The 22,789-nt window shown below is 53.3% G+C and overlaps 1 protein-coding gene across 1 annotated transcript in view; it reads left to right on the top strand.

Annotated features, from left to right (window-relative positions):
* The first annotated feature begins 854 nt into the window (after window positions 1–854).
* The window catches only part of CRYBG2 (crystallin beta-gamma domain containing 2), a 29,361-nt gene continuing 7,426 nt past the window's right edge, over window positions 855–22,789 (top strand). The window contains exons 1-16 of the mRNA XM_016219514.2: window positions 855–970; window positions 2,953–3,022; window positions 4,546–5,273; window positions 10,089–12,576; window positions 12,994–13,041; window positions 13,131–13,243; window positions 13,402–13,531; window positions 15,374–15,513; window positions 16,333–16,459; window positions 16,690–16,725; window positions 17,059–17,195; window positions 17,351–17,477; window positions 17,755–17,894; window positions 17,979–18,105; window positions 18,321–18,353; window positions 18,466–18,578. Coding sequence (XP_016075000.2) covers window positions 855–970; window positions 2,953–3,022; window positions 4,546–5,273; window positions 10,089–12,576; window positions 12,994–13,041; window positions 13,131–13,243; window positions 13,402–13,531; window positions 15,374–15,513; window positions 16,333–16,459; window positions 16,690–16,725; window positions 17,059–17,195; window positions 17,351–17,477; window positions 17,755–17,894; window positions 17,979–18,105; window positions 18,321–18,353; window positions 18,466–18,578 — 4,673 coding nt within the window. The remainder of the gene's footprint in view (window positions 971–2,952; window positions 3,023–4,545; window positions 5,274–10,088; window positions 12,577–12,993; window positions 13,042–13,130; window positions 13,244–13,401; window positions 13,532–15,373; window positions 15,514–16,332; window positions 16,460–16,689; window positions 16,726–17,058; window positions 17,196–17,350; window positions 17,478–17,754; window positions 17,895–17,978; window positions 18,106–18,320; window positions 18,354–18,465; window positions 18,579–22,789) is intronic.

The following is a 22,789-nucleotide window of genomic DNA, read 5'->3' as shown; positions in this document are numbered from 1 at the left end:
CCCTTAAATGGGCAAGGTCTGCCCTGCCCCTACTCGAGAGTTACAGAGGCAGCAACAGGTGGAAAACGGCGCTGCCTGGGAGGAGACAGGCCCAGGTCGTATCACAGTGCGTGGTAGCTATTATTACATAACAACAGACAACTTCCAGCAGGGGGCGCCATTCGCAACCACGTGCGTTTCAGAGCGGCTTCCCCACCCGGGTACTGGGCGAGATTACCGCTGGGTCGTAGGTCTCCAGGACAGAGAGAAATCTCATAGGGAGCCCACCACGGCAGGGCAATGGCAGGGTCGGCTTCGGCCCCCCCATCGGTAATCAAGGTCCTGGTTCCAAGCCCACTCAGTCACCTCTTTGGCACCACGCGAGACGCCAACCCCTGGGTAAGGCCCCGCCCAGTTGACAAGACCACGCCCATTCCCGCGCACGGCCCCGCCCTTGTGTTCTAGCCCCGCCTTCGTGGGGGGAAGACCCTCCGCTCCGCTCCGGCTCCTGGCCCCGGCTTCTGTTTCTCCGACCCCTTCGTTTAGACCCAGCTGGGGGCATGGCTGTCTGTGGGCGCCTGGCACCTCCAGGAGACCTGAAGTTTCGCGGGCAGGGCCTCGGGGAGAGGGGGCTCAGGCGCAGCGACCTAGGGCCTGCGGCCTGTGGTGGGGGCGGCCCCTGCAAGCGCACCTGCTGCCCCGGGGTACGGGCAGCGTCTGGGTCGGTCCCCCGCCCCACGCGGGCGGGGCGGCTGTTTGCTCTGGGGGAAGGGCCGGAGTGGGCGGTTCTCTGCAAATGAGCGGCTGCTGGTGGGCCCGGCGGCCGGGAGAGGTCGGGTGCCCCGACGCCCCTAACCCCGGGCCTTGCCCTCGCCATGGCCGATCGGCGCGAGGGCCTTGGGGTCCGCCTGGTCCGTCGCCTGTCAGGGTTAGGGGTCCGCAGGGAGCGCAGGGGGAAGCGGACCCCGAAGGAGGCCAGAGCCCAGGATAGGTGAGGGGATGGAGGGCCGCGTGGGGTGCCCTAGCGTGCGTGTGTGTGTGTGTGTGTGTGTCTGTTTTAGAGCGTAGTAGATATTAAAATAAGCGTATGTGAGTCTCTAGGAGCATAAAAATGTGTCGATTTGGGGTATGTAAATGTGAAGATGGTCTTTATAAAGTCCCTGTGCTCTTTTTAAAACTTTAAAACAACTTTTGCCATTTCCTGAGTCAGGCTAGCCGCCTGCTGAGATGATTTCTTCTCCCAAGGAGATTAAAGGCAAAGTAGTAGCTCCTTCCGCCTCTGTGGACTTTGATTCTCACATCACAGGCCAGTTTCCCTCCGGTCTTCGTGTCCCTTTGTCAGGAGTATGACAGGTTCCTGAGTTGTCTTAGGCTGCACTGCACTTGCCCTTAGATGCTATGGAGGGATTTTCCCTGTCATCCCAGATTTAATAACAATCAGCCTTTATTTGCCACTTGCTTAGTGCCTTACTTGAATTATCTCATTTAATCCTTATAACAGCTCTATGAGACAGGTGTTCCGTGTGATTCAGATATGAAAATGGAGGTTCAGAGAGGTAAAGTCACCTGCCCAACATCACTATTGGGAAGTGGTAGAGCCGGAATCCAAGCTTAAGCCGTCTAACACCAGAGCTCACATCCTGAAGCCCTGGGCTGCTCTGTTGTCTTGAGAGACCCAAGGACTGCAAGCCAGGGGGCCACAGCTCTGTCCTAAGCCTAGATGCCACTGGCCATGTAACCTTAACACATTACTTCATCTTTCCCAGCCCACTCACTGGTAGCTGATGTTTGAGCGGGAGGAAAGGCTGTGTGGATGGCCAGGCGGAATGGCTGGGAGGGCGTAGTGAAGAGGACCCCAGTAGCTCCTGGGCTCTATATCCGAAAAGAGGGTGGGGTGCTTGTGCCTGTGCAGTTACCCAGCAATTTGTTCTGATCTTATCATAACACAACTGTCTTCAGTTCACCCTGGGAGGAATGGGGCATGGTGGGGGCAGAGGGAGGGAAGGGTTTGTACTGCTCTCTCACCCCAAAGAGAGAGGGGAGGGAAGGGCCTAGCCACCCTACTATACCGGGAAGCCTGAGTGACCTCGGGGGAGGTGCCCACACCCTGCCAGTGCCTTGCCCTACCCCGCTGGAAGACACGCCCTCTCCCTTTACCCTGCCTGGCAGAAACCTGCCCTATAGGCCCAGGTGTCACTGCGCCCTTCCCTTTTCCACTTGCAAGGAGGTGGGGCTGGGTACAGGTGATTCAGGGATGTGGAGAGCAGGGAAGGGACTGCGTAGGCTCCTGCACTAGCATAAAGACACACCCCATGTATGCATTTGGATTCAGTTCTCACCAGCCGTGAGAATCGGACTGAGTGAGGCACAGGCCTCTGATTCCTGCTGATTTCCTGGGGAGGGGGTCAGAGTGCATGCAGGAGGCAGCCAAGGCACATCCTCATCTTGCCTCCATTAGTGTGGTGATGTCCAACCAGCCTTTGAAGTGGGATGGTCTCAGTGTCTTAATTACAAGGCTCATTAGCTGTGTGACTCTTGGCAAGTTACTTCACCTCTCTGGGTCTCAGTTTTCTTATCTGAAAAATGTGGCACTTTTAGGATTATTGTGAGGTTAAAAAAGACTAGGTAGGCGCAATACCTAGTGCTAAGCCTGGTGCAGGGAGGGCTTCAGCAAATGGAGAGCTTTGGAATTATTGGGGCACTTTTTCATTTTTCTGGGAAAAGGGGAGGGTCCTAGTCCCCACTTTTCTCCCAAGCCCATCCCTGTCTCATTCTCTGTCTCCGGAGGTACAGTGGACAGTTGGGGGAGGGAGCAGAGAGGAGGTTGCTGCACAGGCTTCCCCCCTTCCCCCGGTTTCAGGAGCTCATCCAGCCTGTGGGCTCTGAGAAAAGTGGGGAAGGGTCCCTGGGTCAAGTTTGGGGTGGGAAAGGAGAAGGCTGCCTCATTCCCTTCCCCCTGTGTTTCCTTTCCAGGCCCTGGGGTGGCCAGAGCTGCCCTGACCTAGCCCAAGGCCAGGGCAGCACTAACAATGTCAGCCTCAAGGTAGGAGAGAATATAAAGGGGAGGCAGGGAGGGGGCAGGTCGGGGAGGGGCAGGCCCTGAGAACCCTGACTCACAAGTCAGGCAACTGGAGTTCTCTAGTCCTCTCTCTGCCACTGATTTACTGGGTGACCCTGGGCAGATCACTCCTTACCTCTGAACCTCAGTTTCTCCATCTGCAAAATGGGGACACTCATGTCTCTCAGGATTGCTTTGAGAAATGCGGTAATAAATTTAGGACATCCGGCATGGGGCCTAGATGCCCAGGAAACATGAGCTTCCTAATGCCGGGCCCCAGGGAGGTATGTAGGGTCTGCACCTGTTCCCAGGACCCCCTTTTCCACACTTCCTGCTTTAACTTGACCTTCTCCCATCTTCGGACCTTTTAACCCACTTCCTGGCATGGACCCCTGGTGTGATGCTGGGTCAGTGGCTTAACCTTCTGGCCAGTTTTCCCATCTGAGCCATGGATTGGTCAGTACTGGGTGTCCTCCCCTTGGAGTTGGCTCAAGCAGCCATGTGTCTCTCTGTGGTCCTGAATGCCATGAATAATTACTAGTGCTTAATTGAGTACTTGTTATGTGCTGGTGCTCTGCATAGATTATCTCATGAAATCTTCACAGCTCTCCCAGAAAGCAGGCGCTGTTATTATCATGCCAATTTTACACATGGGTAAATGAAGGTGCAGAGCTAGGATTCAAGCCCAGCTGGCCTCGCTACAGGCCCCCACATGAACCACTCTCCCCTTCTGTCTCTTGAGGCGTTCAGCCCCTGGTGAATGAGAGGCTGCATCTATTTCATAGATGAGTAAATTGAGGCATTTGGGATCAAGGGTCCCTGCTAGAAGGAATTTTGACCCCAGACTTGGCTCCTCTGTTGCCAAGAACATAAACCTCTCCTTGAAAACATGGTTTGATAGGGGCAGTGTCCTTATGGGTCTGGGATCCCGGGCCCTTTCCTCTCACCCCCACAGCCAGACTTGGCCCCAGGGGAAAACAGCAGACACAGGTCAGGTCTGTCCCATTTTCAGGGGAACCCTCTTCCATGACTTACTTCCTCATGTCCCAGGTACATCTCTATGCCCAGGTGTGCCTGGGAATCTCAGGTGGGAGGGGACTGGGGAGGTGGCTGCAGGTTCTCTTGAAGGCTGCAGCAGGCAGAGGCCATGGGCACTGGTGGCAGGCATGCCCACGAAGCCCCTAATCCCAGTGCAGCTGATTCCAAAGGGCTGGAGACCTGTGGATGCCTGGGAAAGCAGCAGTTGGGCCCTCATGTATGACATTATTCATGTCAGTGTCCTCTCTGGATCTCACTTTCCTCATATGTAGAGTGGGAAGGGGTGAGTTAAATGCTGAAGGGCCTTCCCGGAGCTCTGCCCCTTTGTCCAGCTCTCATGGCCCTGGAAGCCTTTCCTTAGGGCAGCTCTGCTTTTCCTGAGCCGAGAAAGGCAGTCAAGGGTGATTAGGGGTGCCTGGAGGCCAGGGGAAGGATGCTGTCACCAAGCCCCTGCCTCTACTTTCCCTCAGACCCAAGCCCAGAGCCGCTCAGAATGGGACCTTCAGGAAGGGAGCCATGGTTCCTGGCTTTGGAAGCAACGACACAGCTCAGGGGGGCTCACTCAGCCTCTGGGGCGCCTACAGAGGCCAGCTGTGGGCAGCACCTCCGACATGGTCAACTATACCTCCATGGAACTGGAGAGCCCAGCACTGGCAGCAGACCCTGCTGGTGCCAGGCACCCCTCATGCCCAGTACCAGCTCCTGGATGTTTGCAACAGGGAACCGCAGACTGCACTGGCCTGCAACCCCCACACATGGCCCCAGAAGTCCCTCTGGATCCTGAGCCACTCAGCAATGTGGAAGACATGCTGCCCCGCCCAGAATACTTCCCCAAGGCTGAGGGGACAAAGGGCAAGCCTGCCACCCCAGGGCCAGCACTGCCAGAGCCAGCCCAGATCCTACCAGAGCGTCCCTCTGCCAGGAGGACCCGCTACTGCATCACTGTCATCCTGCAGGGGCGTGGGCAGACGCCTGGGGAGGAGGGCGGGGAGCCCAAACCGGCCCAACCAGCTGGGCACCCCTCCTGCCCTGTGGAATTCAGGGGCTGGCAGAATCCTCCCCAGGGGCCCCGCCCCATCACGGGGTGCCCAACTGACCCACCCCAGGAGTCCCGGCTAAGAGCCCCACGGCATCAGAAGAGCACAGCCCAGCGGCAGGAGCTCCAGGCCCACTGGACACCTGGGTCCCAACATACACGGTGAGTATAGGTCTGTCCCCACGTGGGGCGGCCGTGGGAGGAAAAACTAGCCTGGCTGCCCTTTCTGGGGTCTCTGCCTCATCTCCAGGCTTCTTTAACTCTAGGCCCATTCATTCAGCTCTCTGAGCACGAACTGACTCTGCCATCCCCCAACCCCCAACTTGCCCTCCTCTCCTCCGCTCACCCACAGCCTACCTCCTGGAACCCACTGCTGCTCTCCTCCCCTGTCCATCTGAAGAGGGGGAGATCCTGTCACGGAGAGGATGGGAGAGGGGTCGCCTTTTCCTCAGCAACACCCACCACTCCGTGGTTCTGTTCAGGCGGCCACAGAACCCACCAAGGAATAGGCACCAGCCAAGGTGCTGGGTGTCCTGGGGCAAGCTGCTTAACCTCTCTGGTCCTTGAGTTGTCGATTAGATTTGGTAGCTGGAGATGAGGTAGTTACAGGATCATGCTTTGAACTCCAGAGAGTTGGGCTGCCAAAATAGCAGGGATGCTTATTAATGACACCTCAATCACAGCAGTAATTACCCTACCAGGCTCTGTGTCGGCGGCCACAGGAACAGGCACCGAGATTCCCAAGCCTCGATTTTTATTTGTTTTGAAATGACTCTTCCAAATCTGCTTGGTGGGCTCAGAGGCGAAAGGGTGGGTTCCTTAAAGCTCAGGAAGAGGTGAACATGGCACCTCTCTGGGACCACCAGGAAGGGGAACTGGACCTCAAACAGGGCTCTGAAAAGTTCCTAATGATGATGGTGGTGCCTGTCATTTCTGGTTTGTTTTCTAAACATAATCCTATTTCACACTCACAACAGCCCCATGGAGTAGGACTATTCCTGCTCCACACTCTCACACTCTGATTACAATAAGGAAACTAAGGCTCAGAGAGGTTACATCACTAGCCCAAAGTCAACCAGAAAGTGAAGGGGCCAGAATTTGAATGTAGTTGCCTGTACTCTAACCACTTCTCTATCCTGCCTCTTGCGGAGGCCTCGTTGGCCCTTTGCAGATAGTGGAGGGTTGACCATGGTTGCTACGCGGACTCCAGGGTTTCCTCTGACCCTATGGAGGTGGATTTGGTGGCGCTGTGCCAGCAGAAAGAACCTCAGGGATGCCCAGGACTCTGGGCAGGAGCCAGGGCACCTGGTCCTGTGGCAAGGAAAGGGGGGATGTGGGACCTCGGCTGGCGCAGAGACCTGCTCGGGCGCCTCAGCTGGGCGAGAAGGGCTGCGGGGAGAGGGAAGGTGTGGAGGAGAAGGGCCTTGGAGGGAGGGCAGAAGCAGCAGCAGCTGTAGCTGGGGGTGCTGGGGCTGTACCTGCCACTCCCTGGCTATTTTGGGCCCAGGTGGATAATGACAGACTGGGAGGCTAGGGTTCACTTAGAGGGGAGGAAGCGCACCTCCAGGGGCATCATCCTATGTCCCCAGGGTCTCTGGGTCAGGATTGGCAAATATAGGGGGCGGGGAGGAGGCCGCGGCTGGGTCTGCAAGTGGGAATGTGCATGCATTCAAGGGTGTGTGTGTTCGAGCGTAGGCAAATTTCAAGGGAGGAGGGCTTGGGGCTGTGAATTGACTGTGCGTGTATGATGAATGTGTGCTTGTGTCAGTGTGTCTGTGTGTTTCTGTGTGTCTGTGACTTGTGTGTTGCTGTGTTTCTGAGGGTACCTCTGACTCTGTGTGTTTGTGTATCTGACTGTGCAAGTCAACATAAGTGTCTGTGTTTTTGTGCCTGTGCTACAGTGTGGGTCTGTGCTGGTTTCTGTCTGTGACAGTGTGTGCCGGTGTGACGCAGCATGTGTTTGTGGGCATGTGGGGCTGCAGACTGGTTTGGCCTAGTTTGGGGGTGACTCACAGGTAAGCGGGGAGAATCTAGGACTTGTTGAGTTAGACAAGGCTCTTTCCCACACTCCCCCCACCCCTTCCTCAGCCTCTCCCTTCCCAGCCCCACAGACCTTGTTTGGAGGTCACAGGTTACCTACCAACAAATTCACTTCTGATATGGGGCCCTGGAAAAGAGAGGGCTCTGGGAATGGACACTTCTCCTGGCCTAGGAATATATCCTGGGTCATTGGGGTGTGTCTTCAGAGCAAGGACAAAAATGGGGAAATATAGGCAGGCAGACTCCAGCATAGTTTGAAGAACATTCTAGCAGTCATGACTGTTCAGGGATCAGTCAAATCAACTGTCAAATGGTGACCTTTCTGTCCCTAGAGGTATGCAAGCAGAAGCCAGTGACCACATGCTTGTGGAATGAATGACTATCAGGGGTGTTGTCGGGGGGTTGGGTTGAGTTGAGAGAGGTACTACATTCTGATTGTTGGGAGGTCACTGAAAATATCTAATTTGATTATCAATGGCTTCCCTTGAAGCTGCTTTCCTGTTACTTTGTCAAAGCCCATGGGGCCTTCCAAATGTGGTTCCTGTTTATATGTCTAATTCTTTGACCCTTGGACTCCTAGATACCATCTTCATGGGAAAGTTGGCTTTAGGTGAATATAATCAGGGACTAGGGCATCACCTAACACAATTAGCATTGAGTGAATGAATAAGTGAATGAGTGAGTGATTGAATAAATGACTTAGAACCCAGGCTTTGCCCCTTACTGTTAATGCCATTAGGGACAGGGAATCTCAGCAAATGGTAGTTGCTCTTATTGTTATTGGGAAATGAAGAGGAGACTCAGGGGGGCTCAGTGATGGGGTGAAGCTCCATGTGGGGGAAATCCCAGCAAGGAGGACAGGGGTTCTGAGAGAAGAAAGGGGGCCCCTTAGGGAGGGCAGGGGAGAGGGGCAGGGCCTCAGGTGTCCGATTGTGTCCTACACTCAGGAATTCTGGCCTGGGGAAAGGATTGGGGCTTCATCTCAGTCCCCCACCTTCCCTATATACAAGGCTTTCCTGGGGCCACTCAGACCCTGTCCTGGGCCAGGCTGCATGCTGTCATAGCCTTCAGTGGTCCCCGAATCAGGTCAGGCTTCCCCAGGCCTCAGCCCCTTTCATCTCTGCCCCTCATAAAACCTGAGTCACTGCTGGGGCCACAGGGCAGGGTCAAAGTTCTGGTTTCCACCAGCTTAGGAGAGAGGAAGGTAGAGATGGGGGAGGGCAATTGGAGGCATGGATCCACGTCTGGCCTGAACTTCCTTTATAGTGGTCTAGGGGCTGCCTAATGGATCCGAGGGACAGACCCGAACGTAGGCTGGGGACGAACAGGTTGACTTCATGGGTCCTTGGGGCCTGCGAATAGAATTGCCCTGGTCAGTGTGACTTGGAAGTCAGAGTGGGGGCTGGATGTCCCCTCCAGGACTGCTGTGACCCCCCTTTAAAAGCACACCTCCAAACCATCAAGTCTCCATTTACCAGGTAAATACATTAGAGAGTTTGGTCTGGTGGTTAAGCTCCTAGGGCTGGCGTTCAAGTCTTGCCTCTGGGCAAGTTTCTTAACCTCTCTGGGCCTCCCCCCAACCTGCAAAATGGGAATGTTTGTGTATAATTTATTAATACTTTATTCTTTATGAGCTATCAAATGCATGGGATTCTTTTGAAGATTCCATAGGACAATGAACATAAAAGAGTTAGCAAGGTGTTTGGCACAGAGCAAGTCCTCAACAGATGGTGGCGGTGGTTGTTGTTACTATTAAAACAGGTTCACTGGAGAGTTTCTAGGGCGCTTAGAGGTCTTCTCAGACAGTTGCTATTATCATCTCCTATTTCGTAAAGGAGGTAATGGAGACCCAGAGAGATCAAGGAGGGTCAGGAAAGAAATAAGACCCAGGCTCCATTCCTTAAAAGAGTGGAGGTAAGGTGTGCTCTGCTGGAGAGGACCATAGGAATAGCAGGATGTGCTCAGAGCCTTGGCCTCGGGGACAGGAGGGAAGATGCCTGGACCTGGATTCAGATATCACTTCAAACCCCAGCTTGCAATTTGGCAGGTGCATCACCCTGGGCTAGTGGCTCCTCTTCTCTAACCCTTGGTTTCTTCATCTGTACAATGGGGAAATGATCATAGAGGAGAAAATTGAGGGAAAGTGCATTCAAGTCCGAAGTGCTGGGTCCTGAAGAGCTTCATTAAGACCCACAGATGTGTCCAGATGGGCACCTGTGCTCTGACAGTCCCACCACATGCTGGTGCTAGTACACACATGTGCATACCTGCTAGTGCTTGGTCACAATTCTCCAAAGGCACAGCACAAAGTTTATGCGCCAGCATTTTAGTTTGTAAGGCAAGGTTTTGTTCTTCCTCTCTCATTGCATCCTGACAATAACCCTATGAAGCACATATTACAGTTTTGTGGCTTAGAACCCTTAACCTTAAGGGGAAAAGTGGCCTGCCCAAGGTCATCTAGCTAGTGAGTGACAGAGCCAGGGAAAACCCAGCTCTGCTTCAGGTCAAAGTCGATCTTCCTTTCCCGTCCCTAATAATGGCAGGAACAGGGTCAGAACAATTGCCTAGTTTTTAGCTTTCTGGTTTTCCCGTTTGGGGCTCCCAGAGGACTAGACCCAGGGCTCCTCGGGCAGAGTCCCAGCCCCATCCTTAGACTGTGGGTCAGACCATATGCCTTTCTCCTCTCTCCCTTCCCTTTCCTTCCAGGCTCAGGCCACAGCTTCACCCCTGGAAGGACCCTGGCAAAGGGGATCACCTGAAAGTGGGGAGAGGGCTGAGAGTATTATGATCATTTTACAGATGACGATACAGAGGCCCAAAAGATCAAATGACTTGCCTGAGGTTACCCAACCTGACCTTGGCAGAGGTAGTTATTCTGCACTACAGAGTCACTCTCACCCCTGACCCTGTCTCTCTTCTTTCTGGCACCATCTGCAGGGAGCTGGGCCACAGTGAACCAAGGACACTTCAGGACAGGTTGCTGGGGCCCAGGATGGAGGAGGCAGGTGGGCCCCCAGCTCAGGCTGAGGCCCGAGTGGTAAGTGCCAGACTGACATGGCGGCAGCGGCCCCCTGCCCAGGAGATCAGACATCATTTTCACAAGGTGTCCCTGGTGTCAGAGGCCCCGATGGAGGCCCCCCAGGAGAAGATGGTTGAGTACAGCCGTGGAGAGGAAGTGAATGGCTTTGCTGTAAAAGGAGAAGAGACTGTGAACCACCAAGGCCCTTGGGCTGGGGCTGGCTCCAAGGGCTTCCAGAGCCATGGGCCCATCTTTTCCAAGAAGTACATGCTCCCCAAAGAGAAAAGGCTGGTGGGGAGGCTGAAAGAGGCTGTGGACCAGAGTGATGGCAGCTCCCAAGACCCCAGGACTGAGCCACCAAGCCAGGGAGCCATGGCTAGGACTGAGCTCTTGGTGCCCCTTCCTGGGCCCCGTGAGCCAAGCCCCCACCCATGTGTGAACCGTGAAGAGCGGCGGGTGACACGCACTGTGCGGACCACTGTTGTGGTAGGAGGGAAGGTGGACCGGCGGGTGACCAGCTCCGTGACCTTGGAGCCATCGCTCCCGGGAGAGGCCCTGCCAAGGGGTCGCAATGCTGTCCGGGCAGTGGTTGTGAGCCACAGGGCTGAGGGCTCACCCAGCCGCAGTCAGGCCCTGGAACTGCTAAGTAGCCGGCTTCCCAGGCCCGTGGCTCCTGTGCCAAGGAGTCCAGGCCTGGGCAGCACAGTGGACACAGCTCTGGGGCAGCTGCCTGAGATGGGGACAACAGAGCCAAAAGACAGATCTGCCCTGGCCCCTGCAGGTATCCCAGGGGTTGCTCACCCACCTCAGAACCAAGAGGTCCTAGCATCCCACCCATACCAAGACCAGGGCCGAGCTCGGGATGCCAGGGCCCATGAGGTCCCAAGGGGGCAGGGAGCCTCCAACCCCACCCAGCTCCCTCTCCACTCCTCTCAGGGCGAGGAACCAGTACCTTCTTCTCCCAGACTCCAGATCCAAACCCCCTCCCTGGGTCTAGACCACCCTCCTGAGCAGCCTGTGGTGCCCACTCACCCCAGGGCCCAGCTCACTCTTGATCCCAGGGGACCCCAGGCCCCGCCCTCTGCAAAAAGGGAAGAGTTTACAGATACTCCCGCTGCCACCATCAGGCCCACGGTAAGGGGTGAGGTTGTTATAGTCCCTGGAGAACCTCCATCTTCTGCAAGAAGGAAGGCTGTCCCCAGCCCAGGAAATCTTTCTGCTCCATCTTCCCCAAGGAAGACGGTTGTTCAGGACTTGGAAAATGTCCCTACCATCTCCCTCCCCCAGAAAGAGGTAGTGCAGGGCCCTGATGTTCTTGCTGACCCACCCCCCACCCAGAAAGAGGTTGTGCAGGGTCCTAGTGCTCCTGCTGCCTCGTCCCCCAAACCAGCCAAGGTTGTCCAGGGCCCGGAAAATAGGCCTAGCACCCAAAAAGAGGTTGTCCAGGGTATTGAAGGCAGCCTTGGCCCTTCTCTTACCAAGGAAGAGCCTGTTCAAGGCCTGCCAGCTCCTGCTATCCCATCGCCCCAGAAGGATAAGGCTGTCCAGGGCTCTGAAGGGAGCCCCATCTCACCTCCCACCCAAAAAGACATGGTCCAGGGCCCTGCTGTTCTCCCTGCTCCCTCCTCCTCAGTGGGCAAGGCACCCCCCAGCTCAGGAGGCCCCTCTGCCCCAGTGCCAACGGGAGCAGAGGCCAGCCTAGAGTCCCAGCTTGTCCCCGACTCCACGGAAGACAAGATGCTCCCAGAGCCATCGAGAGATGAGGAGGAGCTGGCCCTGACGGCTGACCTGGAGATTTTCCTGGACACCCTGAGGAGCATGGAGCCCCCTCACATCCTCCGCACTCACCGGCTGCCACGGGCCCCCCGCTCCTCCTACCTGGCCATGTACGCCACGCTGCCCCCTATCGAGGAGGACCAGCCGGCGCCTTGGGTGCCGGGACCCAGCCCCCAGGAGGTGCCCGCACTGGGAGAGGAGGCGGGGGAGGAGGAGGAGCTGGAGAACCCCTACCTGAGTGATGACGAGAAGCTCCAGCGCAGGCAGGAGAAAGCTGGGCCCAGCCCCTCCTGGGACTTCCTCCCTGCCAGGCCCCCCCAGGCCTCTTGCTCTCCCCTGGAGATGATGAAGAGACATGTCACAGATGCCAAGGGCTCCCACGCAGAGCCAGGGCCAGAGGGGCAGGCGGGCGCGAGGCCCACTTCCCGTCTTGAAGGCAGTCTTTTCTTTGGTGGTTTGGTGTCTGCCACCAAGGAGGCCCCTACCTTGGAACCACTAGGCACAAAACTATCTGCTCTGCCTCCCCATGGGGCACCAGGGCTCAGAAAGGTGCCAGGACAGCTGCCCCTGCTCTGCAACGAAGGGTCGCCGCCAGAGAAGCCTGAATGTGCCAGGCCCCCTGAGGGCTGGGTGAGTGAGGCCTTGGGTGGGCAGGGGAGGGTGCCTGGCCTCACCAGGTACTGCGAGGGTTTGGATGGTATGAGGACCGTGGTACTGGGAGGCAGCCTTCAGAGCAGAGGTTTGGGCCTGAGGTGTGGCACCATGTGACCCTGTGTCAAGCCACATCTCTCTCGGCCTTGGTCTCCCTGTCCGAACAGAGGAGGTTTGCATGGTGAATTCCAAAGGGCTTAGTGGCACAAATCTCTTGGAAGCTGGGAAAGGGGAGTGATAGGGGCCCAGCTCCTGGGAAAGGGTGGGTTGGGGACAAGTGTGGTGCCCTCTGTGGGGGTGGAAGCCAATAGGGAGGATGTGGGATGACTGATGGCAGGTTGGGGGAGGCAGTAAGAAGACAACCCTATAAGACTTCTTATCACTGCTCCATTCCAGAGCCCAGCATCGAAGACCCGGGGCAAGCTGAACACCAGGCCAGGAAAGGTAGGGGGTGCGAAGCAAGTGTGTGCAGGGGGCAGCAGGAGGCGGGAGCTCGAAACAGAGCCTGAGGAGCCCCTCTGCATTTTCTCCAGCTGATCCTCTTCTCAGAGCCCGGCTGCCAAGGCAGCAGCAGGGAGGTTTGGGATGACATCGCCGATGCCTCCGGCTGGGCCCACGTGGCCTCCGTAAGGGTGGTTCGAGGCTGGTGAGTGCAGAGCGCCTGGGGAGGGGCGGGCTTACCTGTGAACCTGGGACTGCAAGCACGGCGAGAAGTGCCCAGGCCAACCTGGCAGAAATGCCCTCAGCTACCCAGAGGACGGACATCCCCTCCCACTCAGTGACCCTGGGTCTCTGTGCCCACAGTTGGGTGCTATATGAAGAGCCGGAGTTCCAGGGCCGGAAGCTGGTCCTGCCTGAAGGAGATGTAGAACTCAGAGCCTCTGGGCCAGCGTGGAGTATCCAAAGCATTGGCTCCCTGAGGAGGGTTGTCCGGGTGAGTGTGGGGGGTTTGGGAGGCAGATGTTGACCTGTCTACCCTGGGCCCTGAGGAGGGAGAAAGACTCAGGTGCCTAGAGTTGGAATCTCTGGGACAGATCATGCTGGGTAGGGGGCAGAAGGGGATTCATTATGGACTCACCTATAGATCCCAGACCTTGGAGTTAACTGGGGCGTGCTCAGCCTGACTTGGGGAATCAGGGGCCAGGCAGAGGGCAAGCCCCAGCTTGGGAAAGCAGCCTGGGGAAGTCTGAGCTGGAGAAAGATTCTGCCAGAACAGCAGAAACAGGTGGGGGTGGATATGGATGCTCCCCTACCCTCAGGGCCCAGGATCTTTGGCCCATAGTAAGACCCAAGGTGCCATGGACATTTGTTCATTCATTGGCTCAAGGATGCTTGATAACGTCTGCTGTGTGCCAGCCACCGCGCCAGGCAATGGGGGGTAGAGGAGATCGGCTCTTTGCCCTGCAGGACTCAGGCTCAAGCTAGGGTCTCAGGGTGGGGTTGATTATATGGGGAAAACCATATAATCAGATTAGGGATTTACAGACATCCCTCTGCCTGCCAGGAGAAGGGACTGGATGGGGATCCCAGAGGTGGGAAGACCAGGAAGGGCTGTGATTTCCAGCCGAGGAGCACTTCTGAATTTTGAGGGAGGGATGTATGGTTTGAAAAGGCATAGTCAATATTATAGTTTCATATCTGTAAAGTGGGGAAAAAACAAGATTGTTTTCATAACACCAATTTACAAACTACCAAAATTAAGCTTGACAAAACCATCTTGGCCACTAGGGAGAACCCGAAGAGAAAGCAGGGCCGATCAGATGTTTTGTTTTGTTTTTAATGAGAGGAGGAATAACTCTGAGTCCAGAGCTGTTACAAGCCTGGTAAGAGAGGATGAGAGCTGACGATTCTTAACCAGGGCAGTGGTCCAGCCGTGCAAAGGAGAGGACAGTTTTCAAAGCCTCTCCAGAAATACACAACTGTTTGTGGACAATTTATTGTGATCTTCCCACAATAAACTCATAGTTGTGTGGGAGGTAATGAGGTACAAGAGAAAAACAAGGGCTTTGAAGTCAGGTGGACCTGGATTCATTTGATTAATTCAGCACTGGACACAGTGTGTTCCAAGCACATGGAAGGTGCTGGGTGAACAAAAACTAAACTGCTCTGTTCTTGGCCCTACTACTTACAGGCTGTGTGCCCTTGGGCAGCTTGTTTAACTTCACTGAGCCTCACTTTTCAATCTGTGAATGGAGTACTAACTCCCATTGAGAGGACTGAGATGGGATAGGATGTGCCCTTAACACAGTGCCTGGCACTCAGTAGATGCTTCATAAACATCTGATGAAGGAGCGAATCAATGAATATGGCCCTGGTGAGGAAAACACACCCAGAACATAGAGAGGGCCTGTTGCTTCCTGGGAGGAGGCGCAGGTGGAGCCAGTCTGGACAGAGGCAGGAATTGTACATAAAGGAATGGTCAGAGTTAGACTTCAGGAAGCAGCTGTCCATCCCACCTATCCGTCCACCAGGCTGGAAGTCAGGCTACCCAGAGGCAAGGTGGAGGGCATGGCACTTGGCAGGCTCCTCCTGAGAACTTTGGTCTCAGATCCCAAAGGTTCAGGGTGGGACCAGCAAGGGCTTTGGTCTTGGGACTGTCTGGCAAACCTTAAGAGTACACCCCAGTTGATCTCCTGGCTTCTGGGGAGATAATCACAAAGGTTTCCCAGAAGCCAGGGGAGCCCTGGCTGGGCAGATTTGGGGAAGCAGGTGCAGAAGGGGATAGTCTCTGAGGAGTGCTGTTTTCATACTTAATTTTACCACCCCTCTCCTGCAGGGCTACATTACCCCAGAGATCAGCCTGTACTCTGAGGAGGGTCTCAAGGGGGAGCAAGTGAAGCTAACCAAGTCCTTGGAGGACCCCCAGAGCCTGAAGAGGCCCTTGCAAGTGGCATCTGCCACTGTTTCTGCAGGACTGTGAGTCTGGGCTGTTCTGGAATTCCTTCATTTAACATTCACTGTGCTGGGTGCTGGGAACACATAAGTGAAAGGATACAGTTCCTGTCTTCAAGAAGTGCTCAGTCTACTGGTGGGGACAGGGAAGTAAGCAGACAGCAGCAATCCAGGGTTCCAGGATGGGGGAGCATGGAGCACCACATTAGCCTGAGGTCACAGAACCCTTCCAGGAGGAGGAGATGCCTCAGCTGGGAGGAGTTGGCCCAGAAGAATCTACGCTCCCTTAAGGGAGGGATTGTGTATGTTTAGTTCACTACTGTGTCCCTCATGCCTAAAGCATGGTCTGGCATGGGGTTGATGCCCCTAAATATTTGTTAATTGAATGAAGGGGGGAAAGAGTACATCTAGCAGAGGGAACAATACCTGCAAAGGCCCAGAGGTGAGAGAACTAAGCTTTGAAAATTCAGTCTGGTCAGAGAAAGCAGCAAATGGGGAGATGTGAGGCCCAGGAGGAAGGGAGGGGGACAGACTGAAGGGCCTCTTTGTGCAGCTGGACTGTATTGTGAGGCTAATAGGAAATTACTGGGGATCCTTAAGCAGATCTGTGTACCAGAAAGAACTCTCCAGCTGCTGTGTGAAATGAGAGAGGGCCAGGCCAGAGGAAGGGACACTGATGGAGTGGCTACTGCGTGAGATTATGGGGGCCTGAAATGTCCTCCAGATTCCCCTTGACAGAGTCCTCTCCCCTCAAACCTCCTTCTCCTCTCTAAACCTACTCTCCCATCCATCAGTCTGTGTCCCTGGGTGTCTGGGGTACAGCCACCTCTCTGCCTCCCCCAGGTGGCTGCTGTACCCCAAGCCCTTCTTTGAAGACACTCCCTGCATCCTGGAGCCTGGAGAGTACCCCACCTCCAAGGCCTGGGGTACATCAGACCCCAGCGTGGGCTCCCTGAAGCCCGTGAGATTGGTAAGGAGTAGGTGGTCCCAAGTAGACTTGTCCTGCAGTCTGGGGGAAGAGGCAGGGCCTGGGAGCTCCTACTGGGAATGGCATTGGAGGAGAGGTGGGGGATAGGGAGGACATGGGATTGGCTATTATTAGGGGTCTCAGGATCAAGTAAATCCTAGGTCACCAGCCCCATCTGCCCCCCCCCCCCCCCCCCCCCCCGGGCTGGTGTCTCAGCTCTGTCTTTTATGCAGGGCTGCCCAAGAGTGGAGAAGCCAGGGGAGCCCAAGGTAAGAGTCTGGGTTTCTGGGTCAAAAAGGACCTTTGGGTGGGTTGTATGTGTATGGGTATTGTGGCCTGGACTGCAAGTCAGGAGAGGAGGGTCCTGGAAGCCAGAAGCTGGGTCTTGGAGGGTGGAATCTAATGGACTCACTGGGAACTGACTTTTGGTGTGTAAGAACCAGGTCAGAGGTCAGAGAAGAGATGGGAGTTAGGGCATGGAGCTCAGTGAGGGAGTGGGAGGGCTTAGCTATGGGCTGATGCTGGGTAGAGCCATCCTGGGCTGGCTGGGTGTTTTTGGGTTCAGATCACTTCCCATCAACACCACCACCCCTTTACCCCAGGCTGTGGTGTATGAGGCCCCAGGCTTTCAAGGCCAGAGCTGGGAAGTGAGCAGAGACATCTACAACCTTCAGCAGCCAGAGGACAGCCACAGCCCCCACCTGGCTTCTGTGGGGTCCCTGCGAGTTCTTGGAGGCTGGTGAGGACTCAGAACTCTTCCTTTTACCTTGTTCTCCCCACTGGCCTCTATCCTGGGGGTGGGGAGTGATCTGGGCTGCCTAGGGGTGGGGGCAGCTGTCCTACACATCCAGGGGCCTCCTGTGACTGGGTCTGTCTGCCTCTGCCCTCCCCCAGCTGGGTGGGCTATGAGAAGGAAGGCTTCCGGGGCCACCAGTATCTGCTGGAGGAGGGGGAATACCCTGATTGGTCACACTGGGGAGGCTATGACGAGGTGCTGACCTCCCTGCGGGTCATCCGGACGGTAAGCAATTGGGCCAACCCTTGGCCTCTGGCCGCAGCCCCCTCCCCGCCCTCGCCCCCTTCAATTTGTTGAGGGAAGAATTTATGCTCCATCTCCCTGTTCTCCAAAGCACTTGGAGTGTTCCCTGAGGTCTAGCCTCTCCCTCCTGCTGCTTTTCCCCAGGCCACACTTATCACCTCACCCCAAAGTCCCTTGGTGGTCTGCCTCCCTGAGGTCTGGTAACTCCCAGGGCTTTCAGTGGGTGGGCTGGAGACACCTGACTGTCCCTGGGGCCCAGGACTTCTCGGACCCGGCCGTGGTGCTGTTTGAGGCCATGGACTTCGAGGGGCGCTGCGTAGAGGTGAGCGAGGCATTGCCGGACGTGGCGCTGGCGGGACAAGGCCCCCACACGCAGGCTATCCACGTGCTCAGCGGCGTGTGAGTGACAGCGGGGCGGGCCGGGGGCGGTTCCCGCAGAGATGCCGGCTCCGCCCCACTGATCCGCACCGGTCCTCTCTGTAGGTGGGTGGCCTACCAGGAGGCGGGCTTCTCTGGGGAACAGTACGTGCTGGAGAAGGGCGTGTACCGCAACTGCGACGACTGGGGCGCCGGCAACAGCGCCCTCGCCTCACTGCAGCCGGTGCTGCAGGTGCGCTCGGGCCGCGGACAGCGGGGCCTCTGGAGGGTGGGGCTTGGAGGCTGGGAGGCTGGGAGCTGGGGAGGGGCGGGGCCTCGGGGAAGGGGCGGGGCTAATGCAGATTTCAGACTCAGGAGACCTAGGCTGGGGCTGGGAATTCTGTACCGAGAGGAACTGGGGCCAGCGGCCCCCTCCTTAAGTCTTGAAACTTTGGCCTCTCCCTTCAGGTCGAAGAGCACAATCTGCACTTTGTCTCAAAGGTAAGACGCCGGTGGGTCTCCTCTCATTTCAAATCTCCCCCGCTCCTCCCCATTCAGTCTGGCTCACTCCGTCGCCCTCCTTCACTCTCATCTATTCCGTCTCTGCCCTCAGATTCAGCTGTTCTCGGGCCCCGACTACCTGGGGGACCACATCTCCTTCGAGGATGACCAGGCCTCTCTGCCCGCCTCTTTCCAGCCCCAGTCCTGCCTGGTCCACGGCGGCAGGTGAGGATGTGGGGCTTGGGGGGAGGCTCGGAGGTGCTGGGGGGAGTGCGGGAGGCGGGGCGCCTCTGTCCTGAAGCGTTTAACTCAGTTTGGAAATGCCGGCTGCAGAAAGAGGGTCTTTATTTCAAATGATGTCCTTATTCTGGCTTCCTTGAAATTAGCTATTCTGTCCTGAAGCATTCAATCTTAAAACAAACAAAGCAAAATAAAGTTTTAATAGAAATGTAAAACTTGTAGATAGTATAGTATAAAGAACCCCAATCTTGTTTCATTTCTCCCTCTGCCCTTTTTTTTTTTTTTTAGTGGATTATTTAAAATTCCAGGCCCAACATAAAATTTCACAAGTAAATGCTTCAGTATGTATCTCTAACAGAAAGGACCCCTCTACAGACACGTATAACCAACCACAAGTTATTATAACATCTAATAAAATTAACAATAATTAATACCTAATACCCAGTCCATATTCAGATTTCTCCTGTTGTCTCAAAAATGCTTTTTAAAATTGGTTTGTTTTTCTCAGAATCCAAACAAGATCCACACATTGCATTTGGTCAATTTTGTCTCTAGTGTATAACAAGCCCCCTCCTCTTCATTTTGTTTTATACCATTTATTTGTTTGAAGAAACCCAGTAATTTGCCCTGTGAGTTTCCCATCTTCTGTATTTGGCTGATTGCTTCCTAATGATGTCTTTTAACTTGTTCCTCTGTGCCCCATATTTCCTATAAACTGGTGGGTAGATCTGGAGGCTTAATGAGATTGAGGGTGTTTTGTTTTGTGTTGTTGGCAAGACTGTATAAATGGTGCCGCGTACTTCCCACTGTAGAACATCAGGAGGCCTCTGTCTACTTGTCCCACTTTTAATGATAATAAGATCCCTACATCGTAATATTTACCATTTACCCTTCACCTAATGGTTTTAGTATCCATTGATGATAATTACCTAGACCAATTACTTCTTTAGAAGTTACAAAAGGATGCCCAGCCAGTATGGCTCAGTGGTTCAGTGTCTACCCATGAACCAGGAGATCCTGATTCCATTCCCAGTCAGGGCACATGCCCAGGTTTCAGGCTCAGTCCCCAGGAGGGGGCATGCAGGAGGCAGCCAATCATTGACTTTCTCATCATTGATATTTCTATTTCTCTCCTCCCTTCCTCTCTCTGAAATCAATAAAAAAATCCTTTAAAAAAAGTTACAAAATGATGATTTTTCTAATTTTTGTTGTGCTTTCTATATATATTAGCTAGAATACTAAGAATTTCCCCTTTCAACTATTTGTTTACCTATATCAAAAAAGGCAGTTTGATTTTCCCCAAGGATCAATGTTTGCTCCTTTCTCTTGAAAAATTTTCACAATAATTTCTGAATTGGTGCCCTAGCAACCTGCAAAGCTGACCAATAAATTTAAAAATATATATATCTTTTTTTTTTAAGGGTTTTATTTTTTTTAAATATATCTTTATTGATTTCAGAGAGAGGAAAAGAGAGGGAGAGAGAGAGATAGAAACATCAATGATGAGAGAGTCATTGATCAAGCCCGCAACCGGGCATGTGCCCTGACCCAGGAATCACCTGGATCCTAGGTCAATGATCAACTGCTGAGCCACGCCTGGCTGGGCAAAATATATATGTATCTTTATTGATTTCAGAAAGAGGAAGGGAGAAGGAGAGAGAGAGATAGAAACATCAATGATGAGAGAGTTATTGATCGGCTGCCTCCTGCACGCCCTGGACTGGGAATCGAGCCCACAACCCAGGCATGTGCCTGGACTGGGAACTGAACTGCAATCTCCTGGATCCTAGGTCAATACTCAACCACTGAGCCACGCCCGGCAGGGCAATGGATTTTTTTTTAAGCATTGTTATGAACTCGTGGATTCTTATGTGTTTGAAATGCTTTAATCCATTGGAGCCACTGTTCTTTTGTGGGCTCAAATTTTTCCATCTCTGGCAAATGGGAGCCCCTTCAAATAGTCTCCTGGGTCCTTTTGATATGATCCCAGTAGTTTTTTGTCTTTTTTATAACTTCCTTGGGTTTCTGATACAATAAGATGCCCCAGGATAATTTTGCCTTTTCCCTCCACCTTTGGATTTGGCCTTTTCCCAAGGAACTCTGGTTTCTTTTAATGGGAAATACTATTTAGAGACCAAAATCTGCATGCTAAGTGTTTTAAAATCATAATACTAATATTGCTAATAGTAAAAACCAGTGAATGCTGTTTGAGGTTTCTCTGTGGTTCTTTGTGTGTGTGTGTATGTGTGTGTTTATTTTTGTTTAAAATATTACAGATGTCCCTTTTTCTCCCCAATGACCCGTTCCACCCCTTCCCACCCCTCTCCCCAGTCCCTCTCCACACCATTGTCCATGTCCTTGGGTTGTGCAGATATGCGTATGAATTCTTTGGTTAATCTCTCCCCCTCCACCCACTCACCCTCCTCCATCCCTCTGAGATTCATCAGTCTGATCCATGCTCCCATGTCATTGAATCTATTCTGTTCATCAGTTTATTAAGTTCTTTAGATTCCACATATGAGTGAGATCATGTGATGTTTGTCTTTCTCTGCCTGGCTTATTTCACTTAGCATAATATTCTCCAGGTCCATCCATACTGTCCCAAAGCGTACGAGATCCTTCTTCTTTACAGCTGCATAGTATTCCATGGTGTGAATGTCCCACAGCTTTTTATCCACTCATCTACTGATGGGCACTAGGGTTGTTTCCAGATCTTAGCTATTGTAAATTGCACTGCTTTGAACACAGGGGTGCATATATTCTTTCTGATTGGTGTTTCAGGTTTCTTAAGATATATTCCTAGAAGTGGGATCACTGGGTCAGAAGGCAGCTCCATTTTTAATTTTTTGAGGAAGCTCCATACTGTTTTCCACAGTGGCTGCACCAGTCTGCATTCCCACCAGCAGGGTACCAGGGCTCCCCTTTCTCCACACCCTCGCCAGCACAGTCAGTTTGTTGATTTGTTGATGGAGCCAGTCTGACAGGTGTGAAGCGATACATCATTGTGGTTGTAATTTGCATCTCTCTGATGATTAGCAACGTTGAGCATTTTCTCATATGTCTCTTGGCCATCTGTGTGTCCTCTTTGGAGAAGTGCCTATTCAGGTCCTTTGGCCACTTTTTAATTGGATTGTTTGTCTTCCTCTTGCTGAGTAGTATGAGTTCCTTGTACACTTTGGAAATTAGCCCCTTATCAGATACATCCTTGGCAAATATGTTTTCCTAGACCGTGGGGTTCCTTTGTATTTTGAGGCTGTTTTCTTTTGCTGTGCAGTAGCTCTTTAGATTCTCTGTGGTTCTTCATGTCCTCAGGAGATCCACCTACATCCCATTTGGCATGTACAGTTCAAAATATTGTGTTTTTAAGGCATTTGAAATAATGCGTGGTTTTTCTGCTATAAAATTAGGTTAATTTATTCAATTTATTTTAATTTTTAGGAATATTTTTAATTTTATTTAATTCTGTGGGGTTTTTTTAATCCTCACCTGAGGGTATTTTATTTTCATTGCTTTTCAGAGAGTGGAAGGGAGAGAGAGAGAGACATTGATGTGAGAGACACACTGATTGGTTGCCTCCTGCACGCACCCCGAGCAGGGCCGGGGATTGAGCCTGCAACTGAGGTACGTGCCCTTGGTCGGAACTGAACCCAGGGCCCTTCAATCCGCAGATCGACGCTCTAACCACTGAGCAAAATTGGCTAGGGCTAATTCTGTTTTTAATTACATAAAATATTTACAGTATTCCTGTCCTAGTCAGCTTGGGCTGCTATGACAAAATATTATACACTGGGTAGCTTAAACAACAAGAATTTATTTTCTCACAGTTCTGGAAGTTGGGAAGTGCTGTATGATTTAGTTCCATGATGAGGGCCCTCCTCCTAGTTGGCAGCTGTGACCCCACATGGTGGAAAGAGAGCTCCTGTCTCTCCCTCTTCTTATAAGGACACTAATCCATCATGGGAGCTCTACCCTTATGACCTTATCTAGACCTAATTACCTCCCAAAGGTCATTATTTGAGGTTAGGGCTCCAACATATGAATTTTGGGGAGACACAATCAGTCCAAGTAGTTCCAAAGTTAAGACTTAAAAACATTAGCTTCTGTCTCTGTCTCTGCTACCTTTTCCCCTCTGTCCCCTATAGGTGATTTTTTTTAGTGTTTAGTTTATTCATCCACTCTTTCTTTTTCTTCTTTTT

The sequence above is a fragment of the Miniopterus natalensis genome, chromosome 9 (assembly GCF_054644295.1).
Source record: "Miniopterus natalensis isolate mMinNat1 chromosome 9, mMinNat1.hap1, whole genome shotgun sequence".
Taxonomy (NCBI): domain Eukaryota; kingdom Metazoa; phylum Chordata; class Mammalia; order Chiroptera; family Miniopteridae; genus Miniopterus; species Miniopterus natalensis.
The sequence above is the reverse complement of the archived record's forward strand: the minus strand, read 5'-3'. Positions and strand labels throughout refer to the sequence as shown.